The sequence below is a fragment of the Mercenaria mercenaria genome, unplaced genomic scaffold, assembly GCF_021730395.1.
Source record: "Mercenaria mercenaria strain notata unplaced genomic scaffold, MADL_Memer_1 contig_3086, whole genome shotgun sequence".
NCBI lineage: Eukaryota > Metazoa > Mollusca > Bivalvia > Venerida > Veneridae > Mercenaria > Mercenaria mercenaria.
In genome coordinates this window covers 40043-58740 of record NW_026461193.1, presented here as the reverse complement: position 1 = coordinate 58740, position 18698 = coordinate 40043, and the positions used below count along the sequence as shown (strand labels likewise).

Below are 18698 nucleotides of genomic sequence, written 5' to 3'. Positions count from 1 at the left end.
AATTCTGTAGCATTTACTTTTCGGCATGTGATTTTGGCTAGTTTCGGTATGTCAGGATAATTTATTAATTTTTTCAGACTTTTGTAAATTATTTCGAAAGAGGAGTCTAAAATGTTTCGTTTCTATAAGCTGTAAGATTTGTACTGAAATTTGTGTAACATGATAATTGTAAAGTACTCTTTTTCAAAAAAATATATCAAACATTTCGTTGTTATGGAACGCCGATACTGCATTGCATTGTAATGTTAAATCTATGTGGCAAGTCTAGTACCATGTATGTAATATGTTATTGTAATTTGAAATAATTGTGTGCCAGTCTATAGCATATACATACAATGTCTGTTTTGATGTATGGCATTAGATATTATATTGATACCAGCTATGGTATAACGCTTGATTTACATTGAATTTTGTTAAATTGTAGTTGTAAATAATAGCTGCAGTTTATCATTTTCGTATCTATAATTTTTCATCATAAACTTTTCATATCTTTTCCATACTTTAACTTTAGACTTGTAAGTAATTTTAGAAATAATGGAAGTAATAAGTGACATTTTTTAATCACGTGACGTATGGACTGTGTAGCACATATCTTTTGTATAAGTAGCACGTATTATTTACGGGAGCCTACGGAGGTATGGTGTACCCAAAGGAGCAGTTTTATGCCCTGATTTGTTTGTTTTGCTATGGTGCTTACCATATGTTATATATTTCAGCTTCTTCCGCCAGACGACTTTTACCTGGTGATGATGTCACAACCCGGAAGTACAATACCCGAGGTTCACTTGTCTTCACTCGCCTGGATGTGATTTTCCCAGCGCAGAGCTTTCGTCCCATGGTTGTGCCGTAAACCGCGAAAACGATGATTTTTGTTATCCTCTGAAGTCAGCTCAGTGATGCAATCACCTACCATCATACGGAGCCAAAACGGAGTCAACTTATTCACGGTTTAAAGGGACTTTACTTGAAGATATGTTGTATTTTTGTGCTACTTAAAGTTCGAAATTAACGGAAACAACTGTGCCACGTCACGTTAAAACGGAACTCTCAGTGTTAGAACTTTACATCTAGAGATACTGAGCTCAGATTTTCTTTCTTTCTTTCTTATAATCAGATTTTTTTTCATTTATCATTTATTCATTGTATATAATCATTTTATGTAAATAAATTTGTAAATATTGTAAAGGGTGTTGATTTGTTCTGATGGTTATTGTCCCCGGTACGTCCATCCTGTCACACAGTTGCATAACGTTATAAAGGTTTGCCAGGTTTTTGGAGTTTTGCATAAAGTCAAAATTGAACACTGCTAAATTAATACACTACCTTGATGATTATTCAGGAGGGGACAAAACGACCGAGTCTTGCACCCATGCTTTAAAGATAGTTCAAGATACGTTGGGTGTTCCCTTGGCAACTGAAAATACTGAAGGTCCTAAGGAAGTTTTGGTATTTTTAGGCCTAGAGTTAGATTCGAACCAGATGGTTGTAAGAATTCCTATTACAAAAATACAGGAAGTAATTCAGAAAATCAAAGAAATTTTAGCACAGCCTAAATGAACTTTAAAGAAAGTACAATCTTTGATTTATTCTTTGAATTTCTGCTGTCGAGTCATTGTAGCCGGTCGGCCATTCATTCGCCGTCTGATCAACTAAATTTGTGGTCTGACGAAATCATATTATCATGTGAGAATTAAGAAAGAGATTCGTCTCGACTTAGCAATGTGGTTATTATTCTTACAGAATCATAATCCACGACAGATTTGTGGTTACAAATGAAGATGAACAATTATTTTCTGATAGCGCCGGGGGCAAAAATTTAGGTTTTGGTATTTATTTTCAGCGTCATTGGTGCCAAGCAAAATGGCTTTATTCATGGCATAGACGTGGTTTTACGGCAGATATTACACTGCAGGAATTGTTTCCAATTTTAGTAGCGGTATTCGTTTGGGGATCAGAGTTAGCTTATTCAAAATACTCACAACTGCCAAAAATAAGGTTCAACTGCGACAATATGGCAGTTGTAAGTATTTTGAATAAGCTATCATCGAAATCTGAATCAGTCACGCGTCTCGTTAGGCTCCGAACTCTTCACTGTATGAAGCTGAATATCCTTATTAAGGTATTAGATCACTAATAGAGAACCTCCTTTTTGAAGAGTATTCAATTCCTACCATAAACCTACTTTTACTGCAATTCTTATGGGGGCGTAGGTTCAAGCCCTACTGGGACCAAATTTTTTTTTCCTTATTTTCCATTTTTACTAGTAAGTTTTTACTTCTTTCAAGGCTTACTATTGATGTTTTGTACAAAATGGAAAAAAGATGAATCTTATAAGCAATTTCTTGGTGTTCAAAGAGAATTTACTACTTAAACAGAAGGGGTAGAGTTACAAACCTTTAAAAATATTGAGTTACGCACGGTGAAAGTTCTGTATTTTGCTTTCACTCTTAGATTATATATTGTGGAAGAAATTTAGGTAGGTTTTACGTCTTCCCTAAGATTATTTTTGAATGGAGTAAGCAAAATTCAAAACAGAAACACAGCATTCGACCTTATTTTTTCAATGTTGAAGTATGAATTCTGTTTCATTAAATCCGTTTACTTGAGGCGCCATAGAAAAACTGATATTGACATTTTTATATTGTGTTTTATAATTGTTTACCAATAGTTTGATGTTTCTTCTATTGAAATTAATGGTATAATGAGTTCTCTGCAAACGTTTTGGATAGTGGCTATCACTTTGAAATTTGTCTCTACTTGAGCTTGAGGAGATACCATAAGTTATTCTTTTTAAAAAAAAAAACGGCACGGTAAAAGTTGTTTAAAATTTGCAAAATAGTGCAAAACACAGTTACCTTTCAGAATATACCAAGCGAAGGTCATTTTGTAAACATTACTATTAGTGACCTTATACCTTAAGGCTGAACATGTTCCAGGTCGCCACAATGACAATTGTAACGCATGATCTCGATTTCAGTCAGCCAGATTCAGAGAATTATCTCCAGATGCAGATCCACAACCTCAACAGGTCCCGGAATGTCTGTGGAGCGTCTTCGATCTAGAGCTCGAGCTTTGTTACAGTCCGGAATAGCACCTAATACGTCGGCTACGTATAATACTGCTATTAAAGTATTTGAAATATTCCGATTCACTTACCGTTTACCTTCACTATGGCCGATACCAATCCAACACATCATTTTTTTTATTGCATGTTGTTTTGAGAAGGGTCAATCTTCCAAGACGATTTCAATTTACATTGCAGGCTAAAAGTAGTTTTAAAAATTACACGGGTTTTTGACTTACACAAAGTTTGTATCATAAATAAACTGTTAGAAGGTTGTCGAAGAAATCGTGTTACACGAGACAATCGGGCCCCATTGACCAAGTCATTATTAAAGATCGTATGCGATTGCTTGCCTCGTACATGCTACAACGATTATGAGGCAAAACTATTTTGTAGTTTGTTTAATGTAGCATACTTCGGTTTCTTTCGGGTAAGCAAATTAGTGGCCCCATCGACTTCACAAATTCAGGGAGTTTTTCAAGTCTCAGACATGTCCATTATAGATAACAAATATGTAGTTATCAAACTACATTATTTCAAAACTAATCTGGCGGGAAATCAGGTCACGTTAAAAATTCATAGAGACGAGGATATGATTTGTCCAGTCCGCGAATTATCTCATTATATAGCAAAAAGACCAAAATGTCAGGGTCCTTTATTTATTCATCATAACGGGACACCTGTGACAAGATCTCAGTTTTCTGCGGTTTTGGGCAAATGTTTGAATAACGCTCGAATATTCAATAACGCCAGTTATAAAACCTATAGCTTTCGAATTGGTAGAGCCACAGATTTAGCAATGCGAGACCTATTGTCAGAAACAATAATGAAACTGGGTAGATGGTCGTCTGGTTGTTTCATATTATATATCCGTAACTCATAGTATTGTGGCATTAGACTTATACGCTTTGTGAGATCCAAGTCGTATGTCAATATTCAACATGTAAATTAAGATGTAATTACTTTCATTCTCTTATAATTTTTATTTAGACATTTTGGACCTTGGAGACTCGATCCCATATTGGACTGGAGTGTGGGCAAAGGAAATGAACAAACTGAACCTACGCTTGCCGGATTTGACCATTGACTGGCTCGGGGTGCGAGGCTTCCACTGGCGGTAAATTGAAGCTATGGTGCTTTTTTCTTCACCTCCGTCAATTACATTTTTGCATCTAGGTGGAAATAATTTAACGGACTCCACAGTTGTTCAAATTAAAAGGACAATGGAAACTGAGATAGAATATTTGCGTGACGCTTTTCCCAAGTCTAATATTCTAGTTCTGGATAGACATTTTACAGAGGCAAGTCTGGGGAGGGCCTTAAAGGGGTATGATGTAATTGAACAAAAGCGCCTCCGTATAAACAGGGCAGGTCGAAAGTTGGTTCGATCCGGTGGTAGATATGATGTTATTCAGCCAGTTATTGATGCCGAAACTCTATTTTTTTGTCAGATGGGGTTCATCGAAATGATGTAGGGCTAGAGTTTTACTTACTTAAGTTGTTGAGCATATTGGTGTAATTGTACCATAAATGTACCTTAATTTTATGTTGTGCGAGGTTGACATGTCCTAAACGCGTTTAAACCCCCAATTTCCTTTAATTAGGTTACTGACTGTTCCAAGGCGGTGCCCCTATTTTCAACTGGTTGTTTTGTCTGTCTTGTATAGTCTGTTGCGTATGTTTTCTTGTTTGTTGTAAGCGTTTTTCCTCCGCCCCACTCCCCCTAATGCCCTCTCCCTTCCCTTGCATTTAAGCTACTTTTTGCATCACCCCCCTCTTTACTTTCAATAAGTTTTCGTGGCTCCCCTTTGTTTTGGCAGCCGAATCCCAAGACGGTACTTGATTGTTTTTTCCTTTTTGTGTGGGTGCGTTTGTATGCTTGTGAGTCTATAACGGTGCCCTACTGTTTTCTTATGTGTTGCTTGTTCGTTTTTCTATGTTATTCAGTTGATCATTGTTGCGCTTTTGTCTTTGGTGCATGGGTGTCTGCGCTGTTGTGGTTCGCGTTGTGGTGCGACTGTTTTTAAAGAGCATGGCGTTCCCTTGTGTGTTCGTCCTTCGGATTCCTCCTCTCCCCGCCCCTCCCCCATTTCGCCCCTTGCCATGTCCTTCTCCTCCATCAATATTTAGCATAAATTAATATGTACTTATTGGATGTTTGAAGCAACCCGTCTGAACTATATTCCATTACAGCTTCTTTTTGTTGTGGGCCTACTATGTAAATGCATGACTCTGGGGCTGTGTTTTTGGTGCTCTGTGCTTCCGAGAAATCTACCCTTACCTATCATCTTTTAGATTATATTAGGGATTCAATCTCGGAAAGACTATCTCGGAAAATCGGTAGAATTTTGGCGGATAAATTATAAATTTATTGTGGCGGTAAAATTCTGTCGGCCGTGGGGTGAACAGATACGGTGTCTGTGTGTTTACGTTCAAGTTGTGTACCTTTGGGTGTCATATGTTTACCAGTTTGTGTTAACTAGATAGTAAAAGGTTTTGCCATAGAACTTGGCAATTCCTACCTAGCCTTGCGGGTGTTGCATTGCTTTGCCTGGCTTTCAGCGGTGTCAATTTGCCTTGCCTTGCCTTGCCTTATATTAACTCGTGTTGCAATTTCGTTGAGACCCGGGCTGGGTTGGATTAACAATTTGAAGTTCGATGGATTGTGTGGTTGCGTTGTTACGGTTAGTGATGTTTGCAAGCCTTGGGTTTGTGCGTCTGTTCTCCTCGCGGTCGATGGAAATTTTATCACACTTAGACTTTACACGGTGAGACCCTTGTTGAGTCACGAGCGGCCGATCAACTTCCATTATTATTAACAGACTTTAATCTAAGTTGACTACATTATTATATATAGATGTTAAGCTTTTATTATAAGTATCAGTACATATTGATGTTAATAAAAAGAGTGCTGTACGAGATAGTTTGGTCTTATTTTGAGTAATAAGATAATAATTGTTCAAATTTGCATTTATACAATTTTATGGTTTTGTCAATAAATGCTTTTTCATTCAGATATGATATCATGTATTTTTGCGCAAAGAAAATGAAATGGGGACTTGAGATTTGATTCTGTGCACTGACGCAACCAACAAAATCTATCCACATAAAAAAAACTAATGATTTTACAGTATACCGTGCTATTTGAACTGCTTCCAACAACCGAAAAAAGATGATAGAAATACGTACCTTATGAACTGAAAGCAAGTGGTCTACAAACACATTGGAGCAGTACAACAATACTCTGTACATTTAGACCATATCTATAGACCCCGTGTTTATTCTAAGGAAGAAGCAGTCAGTGACTGCGATGCCTGAATAGTGTAATGTGTGCAAATTAAGAAGACATGGACTACCAACTGTTATGAAATTTCTAAGGTCTAAGGGCTAATCTCTTTTTGGCAACTGATGATTTTTGAAACTCTACGTCATTAGTAAACAAGAGGGTCATAATGACCCTGGATCGCTCACCTGCGTAATATGAGCTACATGTATCAAATGTCAAACCGATGCTAAAATATTAAGAAAGTAGGTCAGTAGGTCACATTTATGGTCACTGAAAGTCAGTTTTAAGAACAGTGTGCAACACTGTTTTTGTCATCGAAATTTCGTGGCTGTATCTTAAAATGACAAGAAAGTAGGTCGGAGCGGGGCTTCTTTTGACTCAAGGCGCATAATTAAAATAATTTTGTTAGTAAACAACTAAACAATGATACATACTAAATATCAAAGACATGAGCCTTCCAGTTTCAGGCAAGAATATTTTTAAAGTTTTTCCTATGTAAGTATATGTAAAACTATCAACCCCTAGGGAAGAGCCTCTTTTCACCCACGGTTAATAATTTGAACAATCTTGGTAGAGGACCATAAGACAACGCTGCATAAAAATCATCAAAGGCCTAGGTCTCGTGGTTTCAGACGAGAAGATTTTTAAAATTTTGTTCTATACAAGTTTATTTAAACTATGTGACGCCGGCCTGGGCAGGCCATATTTGAGCTAACTTGGTAGTGGACCATAAGATGACGCCACATACAACATATCAAAGCCCTAGCTACTGTGTTTTTGGACAAGAAACCAAATGAGAATAGCTTAGGCAATTTTGGTAGAGGGTCAGAGATCATTTCTAAAATATTTTTGAAATCTGGCTTACAGTTTCTGATAAGAAGATTTTCAAAGTTTTTTCTAAATGGAATTAAATTCTCCGGGCAATTTAGAAATAGGACCACCCAAGGATCAGCCCTGTAAAGAGTGGTGTAAATCTGCCCAGTGGTTCTGAAGAAGAAGATTTTTTTTACAAATTGTTGACACACGACTCACAACGCACGTCGGACGCTGCACGACAGGTAATCAATATGGCTACAAAAAGTCACGAACACTATGAAGCTCAATACTCAAAATTTAAAGCTTTAAAGTTAATAATTAATATTAAAAAATGAAAACCTAATGTCGAATTATTAAATATTGAATAGAGAGAGAGAGAGAGAACAAACATTTGGCAACTGATAATAAGTCACATGTTAATCACCCCGCGTATCGCGCACAGTCCGCTTCACACAAGATGATTTTTCACTATATACATGTAGGGAAAAGTGACAACGCCATAATTTGAACAATCATGGTAGAGGGTCACACATGGACCATTTCTTTAGAATTATACTTAAATCTGGCAAGCATTTTCATACAAGACTTTGAATGTTTTCACTGCATACAAGTAGGGAAAAGCAACCACGCCTTCTAGCGGCCATGTTTTTGACGAAATGGTATAATTTGAATGATCTCGGTAGTGGATGATATAAGGACCATTTGTGTGAATTTTTTTTTAAATCATAAAATCAAAATCATTGCTTTAGGAGAATATGTCGTTTGAAGTTTTTTTTCTATTTTAGCTGTGGCAGCCCCTATGTGCAATAAAGCGGAACCGTTTGAAAAACTTTGTTAGAGGACTACCCAAGGGACATCAAGGCCAAGTTACAACAAAATGCATTCATTAGTTATAGAAAAGATGCCGTTTACTCATAAATGTGGACGACGGTCGGACGACTTGACAGACGCACGGACGCACGACGGACGACGGACACAGCGTGATCACAATGGCGTGATTTTCATGAGTACTTCGAGTTTTACAAGAGAACACAAATCCTTCAATTCGTTTATCCAAAAACTCATTCCCAGTCATAGTCCATTATCACACTGGCGTTCTATTCACTGGTTTCATGGTACTTTTTTCGTACACGAAGCCGCTGGTCCGACTCTAGAATAATTCTACACAAATGGTCCTTGTGTGACCCTCTACCAAGATTGTTCATTTTTTTATTTGTCAAAAAAAACATATATCGGCTTAAGATACTTCTCTGTTGTGTTGTCACATAGTTCATGAAGGAATGTAAATGTTTATGCGAAAGTGAAATAAAAATTTAATGTTGATGCTGAGGTCAGAATCCACACGGCAAAAGTTCTGTTTAACATGGACTGTATGCTTTACCACTGCGCTAATTTGCAATTGGTACAAAATCTTGAAATATTTAGATTGTAACATGTTAGAAAAATGTTGAATTCCCTATGTTCCATTTTAATCTATTTATAGTCATGTTTGTAAATATCAAGTTATCGTTGGGGCATAGTACGTCACATTTTGTTTACACACGTTAAATAAGGTAGTGCAGCCATATTGTTTATCGTTTTATAACTATCGGCAGATAGTTATTGACGAGTTTAAGTTTTGTCAAAAAGTGATCGTGTTAAGAACATGTTATAGAATTATGCTATAGAAATAAAACATACATTAGGATTTTGAAAAATGGAAGAGTTATATGAAAACACATAGTTCATATATTTTTTCTGAGGTCATGGCAGTGAATAGATCTTTAACCAAAGGTAAATCCCATTTTGATAACATAACAAGTATTTTAATGTTAGAAACGTTTTTTTCCCAACTATTACGTGTGTGTTGCCGTTGATAATATTCAGTATAGTATCTGCTTATTGTAAAGGTGGCGAATAACGTGATGATCACCTACTAATGTATAGCATAGTTAAGAAGGAAGTGTTTCTGAACAAGCACGTGATCAACATACTTCAGTTTCTTCTACAGTAGAACGCACTTCTCTTTATTGCCGGAGGTGAAGTAGTAATAAGAGTAATTATGGTGACAACCATAAACATTTTCATTCTTTTTTAATACTTTGACAGTTGGATAGGTCACAATTGCCTCTCATTAACAGACTGAATCAAACCGATTCTGGTATCATTCTGCTTCGTTGCATTCTTTGCTCCGAAAGGATGTTTTACTGCTTTTATTATATCATTACCAATGCAATTTATACATGGTGTGTACGTTTTTCTCATATGAAGCTTAAATTGATAGTACACGGAGTGCTTGTTTTACTTCTCGCCTAAGCATGACAGTTCTCCTTATGTGGTTTTTGAGCAGTGTTAGCTATTTCAGGAGGGAAACAAATTTTGATCCGTATTAAGAAGTATATTTTAGTCCTTTATTTAAATACAACGTGAACACATACAGGGACATATTTGAAAGAGCCTATAGGGCTAAAAGCTTCACATATGCTTGAGTATAAAAATTACAGTAATAAAGTCATTGTGCCAAAATACAATTTTATGTGCAAAAACATTGTGCCTCTGTATATTACATTTCAAACTACCAATTTACAATGTCTCACATGGAAATGCATAATATACTAGAAATTTAGTTAAAAAAGGAAAGAAAACAATATTTCAGAAAAATAACGCTTGCAGCATCCGATGGTCTTTATTTTGAAAGCTAATAAATGCGTCAATACATAATCGTAGAACAGTTACAAATGTGCTGAGCTGTGCTTTTATGATAACTTATATAAGTCCCCATCAGGTATGACTTATTTTCAAAGGTAAATCAGGTGTATTGATTATGTTATCATGAAAAATGTTGCAGACAATTTATTTGTGTACAAAACTGAGTGACTTATTCTTTATCGGAAACTTTGCGCAATCCGTGGGTGTTTACGCTTGATGGCATTCATATATATGGCTGTGGTTGAAATAATGACATGATGTGCTTGTTATTTCAATTATCCGCTCTGTTTGTCTTTTGAATAACATACTATTTATTATAGAAGCCGAGTATCTATTATTATCAAAGAATAAGTGATTTTTTTTACTCTTAAACCTAGATTGTGTATCTGCTTATTATGAACTGTCTCAATAAGGTTAAAAAGGGGCGACACTGTATCTTTTGTCGGTCAGATATCGTAAATTTACCGCATGGTGTGACTATTTTCATTTCGATATACATGGCAACATTCTTCGCCGCCACGAACTGTGTCGATAACAGAAAAAAACTGTGTTGATATAATATTAGTGTACAAATTTAGGAAAAAGTACGGCATAATGTTTTCGACTCAAACAAAGGTCATATGACATTGCGGGCTACCAGCGGGGAAGTCTTGGTATGAAAAATCTATATCATTTTAGATAGAAAGAAATATGGTTTCCACGCGGTAAAAAGCTTAAAGGACCGATTATCATGGCGTTGGTACAATCAGTTGTCTTCATGTGAATATGTTAATTTCGGTCAAAGACCCCGATTAATTATTGCGCAAGAAAACTTCTGATTGCACCAACACCATGATATTCGTACAGGTCCTGACATGTTTCCATTCTTTTAAATACGTTTTAAATTCCTCTCACGTAATGACAATTGAACTTAAACAAATAACTTCTTTGTACTGTATCAAAGCAAATCTGTATTCAATTTTGAAGGTTTTGGAAACTCAATACGTAGTTTTGTAATGAAAGACGATAATAAAGTTATAGAATGACTTATTTTGACATTCGCTACATGTAGTTAGTTCTGTTACACTACGCTGATTTATGCAAATGATAGCTTGTGTTATATTGAATAAATATGAGCTGAACAAAATGGAGAAGTTATATGCAAATATTGTAAACATATCAATTTTTGAGGTAAATTTAATTTTTATATTGGATTTTTTGGAGTTTTTGTGTTTATGGAAGATAAAACATTATATACCATGCCACCATGTAGAACAATAAAATAGTAAATTTTACCCATATGGTTCATATTGAAAGAGCAAAGGGGAACGGTGGCTAAAGTGACTGTCGTTCATCCTGAGGATCGTGGGCGCGATCATGACCACAACTTCTCGTATGGCAAAAGTTGATTTTTTTTCCAGGAAACAGGCTCGAGAGTGGTGCAATAAGCTTGAAGCTTTCATCGCAATCAAGCTGAAACGAATTAGTATAAACTTAACTTTAATTGTTCTTATTTTAGCTCTACTAATGGAAACTTTTAAAGATGAAGTTTTCCTGTGCAACCTTCTTCCAGGTTTTTTGACGCCGCCAGAGTCCATTTCATGTAAATAAGTTTCATAGAAACTTCAGCATCAAACTCTTTCAAACAGCCTCCACAAACATAATTACATATGTTAGCAGTAAGAAATGATATCACAAGACATGTGATTTTTTTCTAGCTTTCATTTTGTAACTATTAAACAAGACCTGGAAATTAATATGACAGATTTCTATATAAGCAGGGCAGATTAATTACCAAGTCCAGACAAGTCCATTTTATGTGTTTATATGAAACGGCCCAGCTTAAACCAGTATTAGGGAATGTGAAGGGTGTCGAATATTTTATGAATATACTCCATTATTTTGCCTGAATGCGTTCTTTGTATCGTAAAGATTATATCATTTATCACAGTATTGTGTTACAGGACAGTATGGATATGTTTTTGTCACATAACGTCACAAACCTGTAAAGATTAGTTTTTCTCCTATATAACGTTACCATACTGTAGAAATAAATGCTTTGCATAATTGTCTGAATACCGAAGTGCAGAAATAAGAGACCCTTACATAAATTAACCAGTGTAAAAATGTTGTTTCAGATAAGAAAGTTATCATAGTGTATAAATAGGTTTTCTTCACATAAAGTAACAATCCTAAAAATAAGTGATTCACACAGGAATTTTCTGTAATGCAGACTATGTGCTACGCACCCAAGTTACAAAATTGTAAACACAAGCAGCTCATAAATGCAGTTGCTATAATGTAGAAATAAGTGCTACTCTAATAAAGTTACCATACTGTATAAATAGTGTGTTATCGCACAAAATTAACATAATTTAAATGTAATTCTCTACCAAAGTTACAATAGTATATAAATATAAGGCATTCAAATTTGAGTTACCGTGCTGTGAAAGTAAGTAGTTCTGATGTTAAGTAAACCTATGAAAGAAAACATACTGTATAAATTCTCCCATAAAATCAACAGACAGTAGATTAAATTTTTCTCATGTTAAGTTAGCATACTGTTAAAGTAAATGCTACTGTCATAAAGTTACCACATTGTAGAAATAAATTTCTCTCCGATAGTTACCATACTGCAGAAATAAGTGGTTCTCAAATAAAGTTAGATATTGTAGAAATAGATGCTATTCATATTATGGTACCATATGTATAAAAGAAAGTTGCTCGCTCATAAATATACCCTATTGTAAAAATATATGCTACTCTCAAATTAACCATTCTGTAAAGATTAATTTTCACTCGCGTAAAGTAACCATACTATAAACATATGTGGTTATCGCATGGGTTAACATTCTGTACAATACTTTAGAAATACGTTTCTCGTAAATGCGTAGGGGAGATGGGAGGGAGAGGAAAGAAACACCAACAACAAACAAGACAATATACGTAACATAAATTATGAAACAGACAAAAGACAGGTCGAAAATAGAAACACCGGCTTGGAACAGACAGTAACCAATATAAAGGATGGTTTAAACGTCTTTATTGCATTAAAACCTCGCACTTACCCTATTTTCAAAAAGTTAGACAAGCTAGTGTAAATAGGATAACTTCACGCTGAGAAAGAAAACTAGCAGAAGTGACAAATACCAGATTATATGAAGTAAAACGTACAAATAAGGTCAATCTAAGGTATAATTACAACAGTGGACACGACAAAGCAAGCTGCAAGACGAATGTCCACTATCTCCCTCCGTCCGTGTTCATCACGGATTCTTACACGTTTGTAGTCATCGCACAAACAAATAAGACATCAACTTTTGATGTAAGACCAAGTTTTAGAAGTTTTATAAGGTTTGCAAGGTTCCGTTATATTTCCTTAAAAGTCCGTAGTAAAATTAAATGAAACTCTGACGTACATGTGTACTTTATGATATCGGTACACCTGTTTTAATAACGTTATGGTAACGTGATGTTGTTATATGTGTTACTCACATAAAGTAACATGCCTCTTAAAATAAATTGTTCCCACATATAGTTACCATACTGTTACGTAATGTGGTTCCTACAGAAAGAAATAATAACTATTCACATAAATTTACCTTACTCAACATAAATGCTAATCACGTATCAAACAACGTTGGTTAAGATTGAAGGATAATCTTGTCATAAGGCATTTATCTGAATAATTTAGATATAGTGTACGCATAAGGTGATTATACTTGAGATGTTTGAAATATAAACTTTAGTATCGTGGTTTATTTTATTGCAATTTCATTGCATAGATCCGTTATACCTGTAAAAACTTTAACGAGACCGGGCATATCGTATTCAAGCAAACAGGAAGTAGATTTGCATTCATATTGTTCATTATCTGCTTAGATACTCATGTTCATAATATCAATACTTGTCATATTGTAATCGACACATTTCAAAATCTGAGTGATGATTAAATGTAAAGAAAATCATTTCTACGAAAGACCTGTTGTGTCTTCATGATTTCACACTTCACAGCTTAAAACTTGAAATTGTGATCATGAAGTACGAGATCATAAATTTTGTGATTTCACACCTTGGGAATTTCACGATGTTTTCCCTAAAACATGAAATCGTGTTGTATGAAAACATGAATTCACGATATAGCATTTATGATGTTTTAGAAATCCCAAAGACGTAACGTGTGAAGATTTGCAGTTCATTTTTTTATTGTTTCCTAGTTCTTGTTTTATGAATTTTTGGTGAAGTTCAAAAGTACATAAACGTGTTTGATAGAATATGGGAGTATTTAAAACGTTGAAATTGTAAAAAAAAAACTTGTTGTATGATCGAGACTTTTGCTCAGTTTGTTTTAAAAGGCTAAAATGCATTTGATGAAATTAAGCAGGGGCGGAGAGGGAGGGTTGCTGACCACCAAGAGTCTGCTATTACTAAGCTAATTATCCAGGGGGACGAACGTATTAGGAGTATGGTGTACTTTAAGCGAGGTTTTCGGAGTCTTATGTTAAAAATGGCGGAAAAGATGTAAATTTTCTCAGACAATTACAATTTTTACCCGTTAAGCACTTTTACTGTAATACTCTACAGTTTCTAAGTTTCAATTCGCTTTATATTTCAAGTTCGTAGGTAATGGAATAAAAAAGTTATTGAAGGAAAACCTCTGAAAAATCTATTGTTTACATACGTTGCTAGGCAGATTCTCTTGCTTTTTATGTGATATCTTTCTACTATAAATGGTATCTACGTACCTAGCCAACTGGTAGTGTGAGCGAAACACGGGTCCTTCATTTTGCGACGTTTTCTCTTCTGCAATACATATTTATTGTTGAAAAATATAGGTTTATTTCCCGTTCTAGAGTATGACTGTAACTTTATGCACATCCAGAGTCATGATGTTCACGTCACATTCGTGTATATTGCCCTAAAATACCGTAAAACACATTTTCATTCAGTCTTAAACATTTAGAATTCAGCACTCTGGATCATTTTGTATGGTTTTATATATTATGGTACGTTCAATGCTTATTTGAAACATCTGGACATGCTGAATCCTGATATCAATTTCACTTAGAATTACTTCAAGGCGTTTTCTCTGTGCTTTTGTTATTTCTGCATGATTGGGCTCTTCTTTATCAGGCAAAAATATATCAGCCGAATTCGGAATGAACATGACAAAATGAGAAGTGTTTGGCATTGCACTTGCTGACTTCTCTATATTGCTCTTTAGAATACCCGGTTTCAATGTCTCATCAACAGCAACGCTATTCAGTGTGAATTCACTAGAACTTTATCTAATGGCATGGCAAGTTTTATTTGTGTATCTGTTGTATCAAACTTTCCTTTTGTTTATTTACCTTACGAAACGAGCCCATGATGGGGAAATCCTCTCATAAAATCGAAGAATTGTCCACCGAAACGACGTTTACCAGTTCAAATGAAATCGTTCGTTTCGTTTGAGTAGCACATTTCTGATTGTTATTATAAGCATGCCAACGGAGAGTATCGAGGAACAATTTAAAGCTTATGTTTGACTGTGAAAACCTTCCTTCTGCGAGTAGTGAGTTAAGTAAATATATAACCTCTTTAACATCTTCTGACACCGTTTGTTTGGAACACTTCTTTGGACAGTCATCAAATATCAGTTTCGTTTGACCCTTTCTTACAGATGTGGAAACACTTGCCCCAAATTTTACGAATTTTCTTACTGGTGTGGAAATCGATTGATCGTATGCACTGTCCAACATTTGTTCTTGTTTCGCGTAACTGATGTACATAGTCTCTTACTTCTTTTATTTGGGCTCTATAGGATTTTTATTTTCCTCTAGCGGTACACACTTAACAAGGATTTCATTTTGAATCATGGCATTCTCTGTCATGTGAGATCTCTGAAAGTAGAAACATACATCGATATAATACTGGTTGGCGACCCAGAATTTTGGACGACCCAGAAATTCGGACAGTCGCATAAACGCAACATCCACTGCAACAATTACAAATTGGCAAGTAAAACTTACAAAATTGTTGTGACAGCTCTCGCTGGGGGAAGTTGCATGTGTGTTTTCAGTGCGCATGCGCATACTTGTTTTGAGGCCCCAACTTTATTCAAGGGGAACTCATTTACAATCTGCTAACTGCAGACGAGAAAACTGCGTGTTTTAAAATGATCAAAATGGGTAGATAATACCAGGCTTGAATAAAATTTCCCAGCAGATTATGGCTATTATTTATTTCTTAAGTTATTTAAAAAGGAAAAGATGAATTTTTTAACTCTCGACAGCCTTACATCAAACATTAATGGTTGAATGTAAACAAGGTAAACATGTCTTTTTATCATAAACATCGACCTAAAAGTGACTCTGTGAGACAGAAATGACAATAATTAGCGTTTTCTTACTGTCCGATTTCTGGGTCCTGCAACACGCTAAAAACGTTAAATTTACGTACCCTCTTTTGGGCCTCAGTGACGTGTTCAGTTTATTTTTAAATACACACAGATTCGCCTTTTTGACACCGAAGAACTGAACTTGATTCAGGTAACATCTCATGGATCTTGCATTAAACATGAAAATATTTCAGCTGAAAAGGCTGTAAAATTGTCCGAATCTGGGTCTCCAACTAGTACATAAATTATATTGTTTCAAGAACGCAGAACATGAAAATATCTACCGACTGAATCGAACAATGCAGATAATGATCGGACGAATCGGATATATCGGCTGATCTTTGTGTGCCATGTACATAACTGTTCTGTTCTATTCTATACTGTTCTTTTCCCTCCTTCGTAGGAAAACCGTGCGGATGCACGTAGTCAAAAATTCACTACAAGAATGATATCTAAATCCGATCCACAGTGAATGAACTTAACACAGTTACACAAAACAATTTCAACTAACGTAAATATGAAAGTGGGTCTTTTGGTACACATGTTCGCAAAGCCATTACAATAAATGAATGAGTTGGGTTTTACGGCGAATCGACACAAAAAGGTCATATATTGCCGAGCAAAACCATTACAGCTTGTACATTATGAATTGGGTTTGCATATAAGTAACATAATATTCAGGTACAAGGACTTAGAGTGACGGAATTCTGAATGTATTACACTTTAAGACTGAATGAAAAGGTGTTTGAAGCTATCTTAGAGCACTATACACGAATGTGGCATGCACATCAGGACTCTTGATGTACATAAAGTAACAGTCAGATGCTGGAACGGGGATTAAGCCTATATTGTTCAACATTAAGTATGTATTGCAGAAGGGGAAACGTCACAAAATGAAGAACCGGTGTTTCGCTCACACTACTAGTTGGCTAGGTACGTAGATACCCTTTATAGTAGGAAAAATCACATATAAAGCAAGAGAATCGGCTTGGCGACGATGTAAACATGTTTTCCTTCAATAACGTTTTTATTTCTTTACCTACGAACTTGAAATAAAAACAAATTGAAACTTAAAAACTGTAAAGCCGAAACGGCGTAATCACTTTGCAGAAGTATTAAAGTAAACGTGGTTACCGGGTAGAAAAATGTAAATCGACTGAAAAACTTAACATTTTTTTCCGCCATTTTTAACATCAGACACCGAAAACCTCGATAACGGGACACAGACTTTGAAATTAGAAAAAATGGGTGGGGTATAATAAAATATACCTGCAAAAATGTACAAAGTTTCGGTACATGAAATGGATACTGTTTCAGCTGTTATTAGTACACAAAGGAATGCTCACTAAAATAAAGACGGAAAAAATCTCAAATAAGAAAGTTATTGTTGAATTACATACGACTCACTGCGAACACTCAAAGTCAACAATTAATATTTTTATGTGTGTGAAAATAATAGCACTTTACCTTGTCCAAACATTTATCAATATCCTACAGATTCTAATTTAAAGAGAAAAAAAGTGAAATAAGTTCACTATCTTTATTTTCATTTTGCATACCGTAAGCTAAAATACAGTATTTAGTTTGTTTACAAAGTAGTGCATATGAAAAGATATAATGGTCAGGGAAGGCCACATTCCAAAACTAAAAGAGTATATATTCCCCTTAATTAAACGATTATTGTTACAGAAGAGAAGTCGAGTTGCTTGCAATAAGGGCCAAGAATGATTCCATTATTAATTTTCAACTTGGTATTCACGAAATGCAATGCACTTAAATATCGAAACACATTCAACAAAATGTATTTTCTTAAAAATCTTTAAAATATGGTATGGAATTTGGTTGAGAGGTCGTCCGAGTGTGAATATGTGCAAAACAACTTTCAAATCTCATTCACGAAATTTACTAATACACGGCAGGAACGTCAATGATCAAAACTCGACATAAGTACAATTATCCTCACTTTTATGCCGTTTAAAATGTGTCCTTAAATTCTCCACCATACTTTTCATTACTCTGTTTCCACGTGCTGCACGCGACTGATGTCGTTCACGTACAAAATCGGGGTCAGACAAGTTGTAAATGCAATACCATCTAAACGTAATTAACTGATAATGCAGTTCAAGAAAAACTTTATCTCATAACGTAATGAACAAGTATAATGTATTATTAACAACTACACTTACACTGATCTGAGTAGCAGTCAGTTTATATGTGACTTTATTAATTCATTTTGTATTTGTTACTGTTGTCAAAAAGTATAACGGAAGTGCCTCACAACTGAAAGTGGAATTGACTTCGATTCTGAAAATAGTCCGCTGTATGTAATATGTTTTGATAAAGATCCACAGAAATTAATAATTTTCAGATATTGACGACGCATTTTCTGGATAGGATTCATTATTTGATAAGAAATTATAAACATCGATAGTTTTGTTTTAAAAATATACACGTGCTGACACCTATGTTGTCTCCCGGAGGTATGA

At 35.2% G+C, this 18698-nt stretch overlaps 1 protein-coding gene across 1 annotated transcript in view; it reads left to right on the top strand.

The window, feature by feature from the left end:
- Positions 1 to 8731: 8731 nt before the first annotated feature.
- Positions 8732 to 18698, top strand: part of LOC128552722 (uncharacterized) — a gene marked incomplete at its 3' end in the record, with an annotated part of 49593 nt that continues 39626 nt past the window's right edge. Inside the window, exon 1 of the mRNA XM_053533770.1 lies at positions 8732 to 8939. Within this exon, the coding sequence (XP_053389745.1) occupies positions 8876 to 8939 (64 nt within the window). The remainder of the gene's footprint in view (positions 8940 to 18698) is intronic.